The sequence below is a fragment of the Abramis brama genome (assembly GCF_963993115.1).
Source record: "Abramis brama genome assembly, chromosome: 2".
Taxonomy (NCBI): domain Eukaryota; kingdom Metazoa; phylum Chordata; class Actinopteri; order Cypriniformes; family Leuciscidae; genus Abramis; species Abramis brama.
The window spans coordinates 4,686,978-4,699,297 of NC_139964.1; the positions used below are offsets into that span (position 1 = coordinate 4,686,978).

At 37.0% G+C, this 12,320-nt stretch overlaps 1 protein-coding gene across 2 annotated transcripts in view; it reads right to left on the reverse strand.

The window, feature by feature from the left end:
- Positions 1–759: 759 nt before the first annotated feature.
- The window catches only part of LOC311077535 (adhesion G protein-coupled receptor E3-like), a 71,856-nt gene continuing 60,295 nt past the window's right edge, over positions 760–12,320 (reverse strand). Inside the window, exons 5-19 of one of the 2 annotated variants that reach the window (XM_084106066.1) lie at positions 12,103–12,243; positions 11,883–12,014; positions 11,181–11,312; positions 10,671–10,702; positions 8,981–9,052; positions 8,638–8,827; positions 4,638–4,757; positions 4,336–4,517; positions 4,065–4,226; positions 3,783–3,989; positions 3,473–3,705; positions 3,323–3,389; positions 3,149–3,240; positions 2,037–2,187; positions 760–1,376 (exon numbers count right to left, since the gene is read on the reverse strand). In XM_084106066.1, the coding sequence (XP_083962192.1) occupies positions 1,218–1,376; positions 2,037–2,187; positions 3,149–3,240; positions 3,323–3,389; positions 3,473–3,705; positions 3,783–3,989; positions 4,065–4,226; positions 4,336–4,517; positions 4,638–4,757; positions 8,638–8,827; positions 8,981–9,052; positions 10,671–10,702; positions 11,181–11,312; positions 11,883–12,014; positions 12,103–12,243 (2,072 nt within the window). In that variant the 3' untranslated portion in view covers positions 760–1,217. The remainder of the gene's footprint in view (positions 1,377–2,036; positions 2,188–3,148; positions 3,241–3,322; positions 3,390–3,472; positions 3,706–3,782; positions 3,990–4,064; positions 4,227–4,335; positions 4,518–4,637; positions 4,758–8,637; positions 8,828–8,980; positions 9,053–10,670; positions 10,703–11,180; positions 11,313–11,882; positions 12,015–12,102; positions 12,244–12,320) is intronic. The other variant, XM_084106067.1, reaches the window with a different exon arrangement.

Genomic DNA, 12,320 nt, shown 5'->3' on the forward strand with positions numbered 1-12,320 from the left:
ATGAAACGGCGTGTCACCGGGGAGGGTCTTCCTCTTCCGAAATAGGACTTGATTGTCGAGTATGAGGTCAAGTTTCCCGAAAGATTAAGCCAGAGTGCCAAGGACACTATCGCAAATGTTTTGCCGGCTTCTTGAGCCGTGTATACTGCAATGCTGGAGACATTGCCATTGGGAATTTTTGGTTTCATAGTATTTAAAGGATGAATATGAGGGGCTGCTGAAACTGTCGAACTATTATTCTGTAATGTACTGCCAATGAGAGACTATCTGAACCAAAAACATTGCTGGACTAGACTGGTTTATAGACTGGTGTTCGTCATGTACATTTATAGCTTCCTAAATTTTTAGTTTCCCCCCATTTTAGTTTGCTTTGGGTCAAGTCCAGCAGAAAGTCTCCAGCTGCGAACTCTTGGCCAGCGTTTTGTTGTCAACTACACACATCTAACACATCTAAGTTTACTTATTCCAGAGATGGACAGTAGAGCATGTTGTGATGTTGCAGGGCTACAATAATATAGTTTCTTATCAGCAGCCTGATCCTTTGGACACCTCAGGGAAGACTTTCTGTGAAAGCAGCCTGTACTTTTTCTGCTAATACGGTCTAATACGGTTCTGCTGATGCCACTAAAAGTCATTTCCAATATAGTGGTGGCTCAAAGTGATGCTTGGATCCTCTCTCTTCTAAGTATGTGAAACAACACTTGATGCAGAAGTTATATGGTGAGAAACTCAAAAGCTCAAAGTCAGATAGAGGACAAATTTGTAACAAATACTAGATTTATTTAAAATAAATGATTCAAACTACTGATATTGTGGTTCATTTCTTATGCAAAATCATATGAAACCTTTTTCTGTTTTATTACAGGCAATTTATGTTATTGTTTTTAATTGTGAAACTAAATTTGTTTATTCACAAATAACTTCTGTGGGATCTTTTTGGATTGTGAGATTATGAGTTATGAATATGTTTTGAGTTTTGAATAGATTGTTTAAAAGAAAATAAGATTTGAAATGTTACAGATATCACACTGCTTTAATAAAACACTTTAAACTGAAAAATAATTGCTTTATCTTATTATTTTTGTTAGCGTATTAAAAGTGTAACCCAGTATACAAGCCTCTAAAAATCATGGTAGTTCCTCTACCAAAGAAATGTTGCACTTAAAGAAATGTATAGATTCACATAAGTGTGTTGACCGCTGTAAATATATAGCATGTTAACTAGTGAAATTTGTAACTGAGACGGTCGTGTCACTTTCATAAGAATGGCACTTCCTTTGCTGAATATGGATGCTTGTGTCTTCACTGTTTCTTGATGGTGTTAATTTGAGTCCACAGCAAAGACTTCTGAAGAACTTCCTGTACTGCTGCCTGACCTGGACAAGAATGAGAAGAGAAATAGTTTTAAACTCTGGTTAAAAAAACAAAAACACAGAATATGTCTAGGTTATTTTTCAAGAATTTAATTTTAGAAGATGAGAAATGAAAAATTAACTTAACCTTTAGAACCTGAAGCTAAAATAGGTGTGAGAAAAATATATCGACTAAAACGACTAGCTTCTGGCAGACGGCCGTACGCAAGTCGACTTGCACCAAAAGAGTAACCAGTGACGCATGTATGACGTAGATGTAGGAGTGGCGTAAGCTTTGACGCCTCTCACGGTTCAAACAAACAGGGCTGGGCAACAAACTCAAGCTCCTCTCACATTTTCTCTCAAAAATTTTTCTTTTTAAACTAATTTGTGACTGGTGTTTTGTTTTGCTCTATCTCCGTGTTCGCCATTACGTTGTGCGTCAGGTCAAGGGTCACTCTTTCACCGAAACGGCCATTCACTGCCATTATAAAGCTTGGAAGAGCCAGGACATTTTTTAATATAACTCTGATTGTATTCGTCTGAAAGAAGAATGTCATATACACCTAGGATGACTTAAGGGCAGGTAAATCATGGGCTAATTTTCATTTTTGGGAACTAACCCTTTAATATAAAGTAGGTGAGAGATTATTTTCTGGTAGGCTGTCTGTACTGATGTCTGACCTGATCACTGAGGACACAATAGACCAGGAACATGAAGGTTCCCTGCTGGGAGTTCAAGATCAGGAAGAAGATCTCCAGCCCCTTCCAGAAACCCAGAATCCAGGAGCAACCAAGAACCACAAACTGAGCCAGTGTTTTAAATGTCATATTCCTGCAGAGAAAGATGGAGAGTTAATATATATTTATTGATTATATTGTTGTGGAAAATCTGCAATTGTCCTGTTATAAGTATGCCTTTTTGTCTGTAGAACACTTCTGTATTGTAATCAACCACACTTGAAACTTGTTTATTAAGAAAGTGGTTTATGAAGAAAAACTCTGCAATTGTTATTGTAAAATGTTTTTTGAGAAAGTGGTTTATAAAGAAAAACATACCACACTTAATGTTTTAAGCATTAATTAAAAAGCATAGAGAGGAACAAAACATGTATTAGAAAGAGCTTTGCTAAAGAAAGAAGATAAATGCAAGCATTACCGTCAGATGTGTTGCGGACGAAGCGCAGAATGCAACAAAGAAGAAAAGTCTGAAGAAGGAAGACTAAGAGGCGAAAGGCTTTACAAAGACAGGTCCGAAATGAATTCCCAGAACTCATGACACCTCAAGACTTAGGACTGGATAAATTGTATGTAAGAGACCAATAATTTATGAGGGGATTTCCAAAGATGACGACCTCAAGAAATCAGATGGTCTATAAAAGGCTGAAAGGAGAAGATGAAGGCAGATGCTGATTCTTAATGGCCTCTCCGGTGTTACAACGCTTGTAAACGATTTACTCTTGATGTTGTTTTGTCTTGTTTTTTATATTAGTACTTTATATGTAAACTAATTAACCTGTAGATAATAAAACTATATTTAATTGAAACTAAGAAACTCTTTTGCTACTCTCGCCTGCCAAAAGTCTTTGATTTCTAAAAAAGTGAGCTGAACAGACCACGAAGAAGTCTTCTGACCTGTGGATTGTGAGTATGAACATTCAGATGCTTATGATTTAGGACACATTTGACTTTACCTAACCTGAGAATAATCAAAATAAGGTTAAAGGTGTCTAGAAATATGCAGCATATAACAATATACACATTTCATGGAGTGTTCAAATCATATTGTTTGTTACTTGGTTTGTTTAATATGTGAAACTTCAGCGTTCAGATTTTTCAAGGTGGAGGTCAGACTGATGATGATGTAGATGAAGAGAATCACGTTTAACTGCACAGTAAGAGAAACAACAGTAATTAATCTTTAATCACTTTTCCTTTTAATCCAAAGTCATGATGAGAAATGTGCTTACTGCTAGTATGACGCAAACAGGTCCCAGAAAACTCCAGATAAAGCCTTTATCCATTTTAATCCAGCACCTGTTTAGAGGAAGAAAAATAATTAAATGAACAAACATGAAGGATGAAGGTGTTGATCTCTGAGTCGTTCAAACTAAACTCACTTTTCACTTCCGTAGCCTTTAGGATTCACCCCAGCAGACACAGCCACCACAACCAGAGCAACCGTATATCCAATCACACACAGGAATCCACTCCTAAGCACACCCCTCCTTTTGGAGCTGATCTGTGATAGGTTCTTCACACAGATGAAGAGCAGCACAGCTTCAATGAACATCCACACAAAGCCGGAGAGAAAGAGGAAGTGCAGCACACCTGATATCACGGCACACAACACCTGGAGATCATGAGAGACGGTTATGATGATTCTCAGTGAGACTGAGCTGAGCTGTAGGGCTCCTTCATCATTCTCACCTGATGACGGCGTATGAGGCTCAGGAACTGTTGTGTGAGCAGGAACAGAAGGTGAGCCAACAGAAGACTCACGCAGAGGTTGATTCGAGCCACATTATTCACTCCAGGACTCCACTGACAAAGGGCAAAGGTCAACAGGGCCAAACTGAAGAACACCAGCCCCACGATCACACACACCAAATTCAACACATCCAGCAGTGAGTCGCTCTGAGGAAACATGTCAGAGTACATGAGTGCCAAATCTGTGCTGTTCTTCAATGCTCACTATAAATGTTCTCGTACCTCTGATGGGCGGCTGGTTTGCATGATGAGAGCGAATGTGGACAGATGAACACAGGAACACACAGTGTAGCTGCTGTTGGTCTCTAAAACAGAACAACCATCTACAATCCACTCGCTGATGTTCCAGTACACACAGGACAGAGAACCGTCGGGGTCAAACTCCTGCAAAATTTAGAAAGAACATGCAGAAAATAGTATAACACTGAATATTAGATGTTTTCAGATGTTCATCAGTTCTCAGGTTGGACAAAAACACATTTCAGTCTCTCACTCTGATGTGTTTGATGGTGATGTTGACTGGTTTGGTGAGTTTAGCGTTGGTGGTATTGAGAAGAGTAATTGAGATTACAGTGGACATCATGGTTTTATTCGTGTCAGTTGATGGGTTGAAGAAGTCTGGCTTCAGTAAATTCTCCATTGTGTTATAACTCATGAAAGCCACAGCAGCTGATCCTGTGTGACAGAAACAGAAGAAACTTGTATTCAACACATTAAAACCTTTAGTTAAATGTAGTGATATATCTTCTAAAAATGTTTTATTTAAAATGTTGTATTAAAACACATCTCACATACTTGTTTCATTGTTGTTCTTGGCGATCCCAATGAGATCGATGTCCATAGAACAATTTGTTGTGACAAGTCGAGGGATTTTATCTAAGGTGACACTGGATCCAACCATGAAGATTTCAACCTCTGATTTAGAAAATAAGCAGTTATGTTTTTTTTATTTTTTATTTATTTTTATTAAAGTTGATTCAATCTGCACAAATGTGCAAAAAAACAAAACAATAAAAAGACTAAAATAAAATAACTATTTCATCTAATTACTAGTTTGAACTAATCAATTAACTTTGTACACAGCAAAATCCCCAGAATTAAATTAAGTCAAGCTGGAGTTGTTTAATCCTCTTCTGCAGAGATCTTGAGAGATGTAATGTCTTCTTTTATCTTTAGTTGATTCATCTTAGGGTAGGGGAGACCGGGGAGTGTTGCAACAGGGGATGGTTGCAACATGTCATTTTTCTCCAATCAGAAACAAGCTAGAGTCCATCCACCATAGATCATTTTTCAAATTGCTTATCTGATCTGTCTCAGCTGCTCAGTGAACCCAAACAAACAGATGAACTAGAGGAATTAACTAGCACTATGAGTACCATTCTCTCTGGAAAATTGGATATTGTTGCACCTATTAGATTAAAAAAGGTCAGAGAGAAAAGTAAAGCACCATGGTATAACAATACTACACGTGTTCTAAAGAGAGAAACCCGTAATTTAGAGCGTAAATGGAAACAAACTAATTTAGAGGTCTTTAGAATCGCGTGGAAAGACAGTATGTCACGTTATAAAAAGGCCCTAAAAGCGGCCAGGGCTGAGCACCTCCGCAAACTAATAGAAAATAACCAAAACAATCCTAGGTTTTTATTTAACACCGTGGCTAGACTAACAAATAAACAGACGTCACCCGAACAAAATATCCCGTTACAGTTTAGTAGTAATGATTTCATGAAGTTCTTCACTGAGAAAATAGAAAACATCAGAACCACAATTGTAAACGTTCAATCCTCAATCCCGCCTTATAATTCAGCCTCAATTATCACCCCTCAAGAACAATTACAGTGCTTTACAACTATAGAACAAAAAGAGTTAAATAAACTTATCACTTCATCTAAAACAACAACATGTTTATTAGATCCTATACCAACTAAACTACTGAAAGAAGTGTTACCTGTAGTGGAAGAGCCTCTCCTCAATATTATTAACTCATCTTTATCTTTAGGTCATGTTCCAAGAACATTTTAACTGGCAGTTATAAAACCTCTCATTAAGAAACCACAATTAGATCTTAATAATCTAGCAAATTATAGACCCATTTCAAATCTTCCATTTATGTCTAAAATATTAGAAAAAGTGGTGTCCGCACAACTGGGCTCTTTCTTGCAAGAAAATGACATCTATGAAAAGTTTCAGTCTGGATTCAGGCCGCACCATAGCACTGAAACTGCGCTTGTTAAAATCACAAATGATTTACTTTTAGCTTCTGACCAAGGCTGTATCTCAATACTAGTTTTACTTGATCTTAGTGCTGCGTTCGATACTATAGATCACACAATAATTATACTGGTGTTCAAGGACAAGCATTAAACTGGTTCAGATCATACTTATCAGACCGCTACCATTTTGTCTATTTAAGTGGAGAAAAATCGATCATAACTCCAGTAAACTATGGAGTGCCGCAGGGATCCGTGTTAGGCCCTCTGTTATTCTCAATATATATGATGCCACTTGGAAATATTATAAGGAAACATGGAATTAGTTTCCATTGTTATGCTGATGACACTCAAATCTATATTTCATCACGGCCGGATGAAAACGCTAAATTATCCAAACTGACAGAGTGTGTTAAAGATATAAAAGATTGGATGACGCGCAATTTTCTTTTATTAAATCCAGACAAGACAGAGGTAATACTTATCGGTTCAAAAAACCGCTCACAAAACCTCTCACAATACAACTTTAACATAGTAGGATGTCCTGTTACTTTATCCTCTACAGTAAAAGACCTGGGTGTTATATTAGACTGCAACCTGTCTTTTGATAATCATATTTCATATGTTACAAGAACAGCCTTTTTCCATCTTAGAAACATTGCTAAGCTACGTAATATCCTATCAGTTTCTGATGCAGAAAAGTTAGTTCATGCATTCATGACCTTGAGACTAGATTACTGTAATGCTTTATTAGCTGGTTGTCCTGCATCCTCAATAAACAAGCTACAGTTAGTCCAAAATGCCGCCGCTAGAGTTCTTACTAGATCAAGAAAATATGATCATATAACACCAATTTTATCATCACTGCATTGGCTACCTATAAAGTTCCGTATTAATTATAAGGTATCGCTACTGACTTATAAAGCCCTAAACGGCTTAGCTCCAGTCTATTTAACGGATCTTCTATCGCCCTATAATCCATCGCGCTCTTTAAAGATCAATAAATTCGAGGCTTTTGGTCATACCTAGGATATCCAGATCCACCAAAGGAGGGAGAGCATTTTCACATTTAGCTCCAAAACTCTGGAATAGTCTTCCTGATACTGTTCGTTGCTCAGACTCGCTCTCCCAGTTTAAAACTAGATTAAAGACGCATCTCTTCAGCCAGGCATTCATATAATACTTTTAATCTTACAGTTAAATCCGACCTCTAGTTTATAAACGCCAGAGGAGAACTGGCCCCCGACTGAGCCTGGGTTCTCCCAAGGTTTTTTTTTTTCTCCATTAGGTCACCTGATGGAGTTTTTCGGTTCCTTGCCACTGTTGCCTTTGGCTTGCTCAGTTGGGGATATTTGGGGATATTTTATTTAATTTAATTAAGCAATCAACAATACTATTGATCAGCATTGCCAAACGTGGACATTTTCCACTAGAAACAAACATTGATGTATTATTTTAATTTAATACTGTGAAGCTGCTTTGATACAACCTGTGTTGTGAAAAGCGCTATATAAATAAACTTGACTTGACTTGACTAGAGTGATGACACTCATACTGCACATGCACAGTTAGACCCTCCCCCCACCAAAAAGACAGTAGACATATTCAACATCTGCTGCTGAATTTATTGAACAAAACTTGTTTTGGAGGTATGAAAGTAACATTTCAACTTACTTAGTTTGAATTATTGTTTTGTTGACTTCTAAGTGACATAGTTAGCATGTGTCAAAGTCAGTGTGTCATGGCTGATGGTTTGGGGACAGTTGCAACAAGTTATAAATTGCATGTTTAATAAAAGTTTGTTGCATTGCAAATTGTTCAATTCTTCCTGTCTGGCACTGAAATATGGAGAGATTGAATATCATCTGTAACACCTGCACACTGAATATATGTAGGCCTATGTTCTACACATAAACAAACAAAACTCAATAACTGTTATTTGATAAATATCACTAAATAAATAAATAATAGGTTACAATAATATTATTATAGAAATAAATAATACTATAGGCCTAAAACAGTTCATATTTTCAGAATTCTATATGCTCATTGAGACAAAAAGCTAAAGTTAATTAGTGAAATTTAAGGTATTTTTAACATGTTGCAGCTGTCCCATGGTTGTGTTGCAACTGTCCCCTGGGTCGGGGTCAGTTGCAGCATCTGGCTTCTTCCATTCAAATAAATACTGTGAACGATATGTCATATATAATCATCTTTAAATGTTATAGAGTTTAATATGTACAAATTTGCTCGATCTAGTCCCAATAGTCTCTGAGTAACTGAGAGAAGTGCAAAAAGTGTTGCAACTGTCCCCGGTCTCTCCTACGTTTACACGACAACGATACGCTTAAAACTCAGAAGTGTTTCCTTTGAGTTTTCAAAACTTTGCATTTTCAGGCACCCAAACTGACTCTTTGTTGTTGTGGAAACGAACGGCCAAACGTATAAAAAGTTTTACGTTTTTAGTTGAAAACGGTGTTGTGTAAAAAGACCCTAAGACTGTGGCTGAAGCGGGTGTTTTCTATATAAACTATATCATATATAAGCTCAGTTTCATCATCAATAATAACAGTTTCTCCACTCACCAACAGCAGCAAGAGTAAAACTGACTCTGTCATGTGTGTCTGTCGGCTTCACCAATATAGAGATGAGTTTCTCGTTGGCTTTTAACACACGGTTTCCGTTGGAGGCTAGTACAGCTGGGACTGATGATGAAGACTCTGAAATCTCTCCTGAAGCGTTGAGGACCATATTCAAAACCTCGGTCACTGGAGTCTAATTTATTGATCAGAAAAAAAAAAAAAAATACTGTAAATGTAAATATTAAGAAAGCCAATTAATCAGACTTGCAATGTCAATAATGTAGCTGACAATTACATTTGATTTGATTATTTTATATATAAAAAAAAAATTCTCTTGAAGACTTACAGTCAAAGTAAGCTCTTGATCTGTAATGTTCTCGATCTGCTCTAGAAGATTTTGAAGCTTTTCAGTCTGACTCTGAAATCAAAATTAAGAAGACAGAATTTGACGATGTGTGAGTGATGACTTTAACCGGGTATGCTGAGTGCCTCTGAAATGAGACACAGACAGTGTTATTGAACAAATTTCTTTAACAAATGATTCAATGACATATCTTTTTTAAACATTTGTCGCCACCTACTGGTGGAAATGAAAATACTTTTCTAAAGGTGCTTTTCTGTATTTTGCTCGCTACACTGGACAGTGTTTGTATCCAAACCAGTGCCGGCCCGAGCCTTTTGGGGGCCCTAAACAGAATTTGATTTGGGGGCCCCCTCCCACCACGCGTAGTTAAAAAAGTTTTAACTTTTCCTTTACTCTTTTACTAACTCTTTGAAACTCCTGAAAACAAACTGTAAACATATTCCAGCATTGCAATCTTGACATCGCAGCCTGTTCATTATAGCCGTAATAAATATATAATAATAAAATAGTCAACCTAACATATAAAACTTACACTGCTCTGTTTAAATAGTCAGTAGTACAATTCATACCGTTCACAGTAAGCACCGCTCCACTGTGATGTTTCCAAGCACATTTTTGCGTGTGAAAAGGATGATTTTTTCCGTCGATATTGGAACGTGAGTGAAGTACAAAGAAGCCTATAATAAAGAATAGTTTACCATCCAAATACATCGCGAATCGCTTACTTTCACTTTCGCTTTAAATTATTTAGTTTTGGCTTGTTTATAGTTATTTTTTTAATTCTTGTTCTGTTCTGAATATCATTAAATTTAAAGGATAAATCATTGATTTAAATGTCAATCATTGATCAAATCAAATTTTTGTATCATGGCTTAACATTACCGTGACTTTGCGCACGAATTGTCTGCATGCGAGGTTATGCGCTTGACTCAAACACTGGCAGACACAGCAGCAGTTGTAGACAGGTATATTGATCATGAAATCAGAATTTTACTTGTCTAGAATTATTCATTCATTCATTCATTCATTCATGTCACTTGTTTAAGTTAATTAATATGTAAAAAAAACAGGGGGTGGCCAGGGGGCCCCAAGCAGCCACTTAGTTCGCTTATGCCTTGGGCCGGCCCTGATCCAAACTAACAAACTTTTGTCACAGAAGTACTGGAATAAAAGTTTAAGTTTGTAAAAGAAGTAATGAGAATGTGTGGTTGAAATGGACAGCTTCGTGGACAGCTTTCTCTGCGCATTAAATCCCCCATATTGAATGCAGAACAATGATGATGACAGAGAGTATAGGCTTCAAAGCTATCGTGGACCCGCTTACCCAAAACCCTGGTTTGGCAAATAAATGAATGACGGACAGTTACGTATTTCCAGCATTTTATTATGTAAGCTTTATGTTACTCCTCAAATAACAAGGGAATTTGTAGTAATTTCTAGTATTAATTAATTAGCGAGTCCACAAACTCATTCGTTCAATTGGCTTTTGTATGCAGAGTATTCACAGCTTATATGGACTGAATGCCCCCATAAACCATCAGCAATTATTAGAAAAGCACATTCATATTTCAGATTACACACATATCTAAAATGCACATGTTATTGCACTGCTTCAGTTTGGACTATTATTGATCGGAGTCTCTACAACTTCAATTTCAGAAACTCAACTTACGTTGCGTCCTTCCAGCGGCTTTATATTTATACCTGCAATGACAGAAATCAGCATGAAGACAATAATATAATAAACTGCAAAACTTTGAAAAATAACTATTTTACTAAGCAGCAATTTCAGCAAGATTGTGGATTCAGCAAGATTTCAGTGGTGCATACCTCCTTCTCCCCCTCTCTTCCACTTAGACTTCAGTCATACCTTTTCCATTAGGGGACAATATTTGACCCCTAAATTTATTTCCCAGTGCTTTTTTTTACCTTTATGCATAACTTTATGAAATAAAAAATGTTTATAATGAAAAATGTTCAATAGAGCAATATGCAATGAGGGAAAAATGAAGTGATACTTTAAAATATATTACACTAAAACCAGTAAGTCACTGTCTTCTCAATGAGCGAGTCATTGAGTCATCCTTACATTCAGTAACAAAGCAACTAAACACAACACAATTAATCACACTTAAACAAGCACATATATTTTTTGAAAAGTGCATTCTACTTGATCGCTCACCGGTGCATTTTGACTGGCTGTTGCCGTAATTACTGTACCCCGGGTTACATTCGCAGATGAAGCTGGCAATCTTATTACTGCACACTGCGTTTGTGCCGCAAACATCTGGATCTTTTTCACACTCATCGATGTCTGAGAGAGAGAGAGAGAGAGAGAGAGAGAGAGAGAGAGAGAGAGAGAGAGAGAAGACTGTCAGTCACATGAATGCAGATTCCTTTGATAACATCTTTTTATTTAATAATATTGAAACCGCTTTGATGTTAAGACAGCAGACACACACAGAATGTTATGATGTTTAATGTGATTGTAAGCTCGCGCTCGATCGGCCCAAAGTCCGGCATCCGACCAGCACGGAAGGTCTCTACGTGTTACTGTCTTTTCTCGTGGCAAAGTATTTTTGATTAAATGAAATACATTTGGAAATGTATTCTCGCGTTATTTCATCTGACTCCATAAATGAAAAGGTTTTAATGATATCTGTGCATCATTAAATGTGAGCGAATGTTTGACTATTCTTTTTAACTCTTTAATGAAAATAATGCCAAAGTCAGAACTGCCACTGTAAATGTCAAAATAATGAAAGCCAAACATTTGTTCTGGAAGGCACATGTTGACCATTAATAAAAAGGTATAATTTCTGAAACTGAAGTTCTTTGGTTTGATTAACAGTCAATGGAAAGCAATACGAGTGAGGCCGCTCACCTTCACATGATGAGTCTAGTTTTGTGTCAAGATCAAATCCTTCAGGACACGTGCAGTTATAAGAGCCAACGGTGTTCACACACACCATATCATCTGAGCATGCAGAGGTCTTCTCAAAACACTCATTGATATCTGTTGGGGAAACAGTTGGTATTAATCATAGTGTTTTAATCATAGTAGTCATAGTAATCATAGTTTATCAGATAAACCCCTCTCGTACCCACACACTGTCCGGTTGATATTGTGAAATTAGGTGGATTTGGTTGAAATCCTTCATCACAGGTGCAGTAGTAACTTCCATGTGTATTGAAACACTGAGCGTTTTTGCCACACGGATTCGGTGTCTCACACTCATCTTCATCTGTAAGAGAGGCAGGAATCAAGAAAGAAATATTACAAAGTTTAAAAACTACGGTTACACAAATTCCCTCTTCTGAG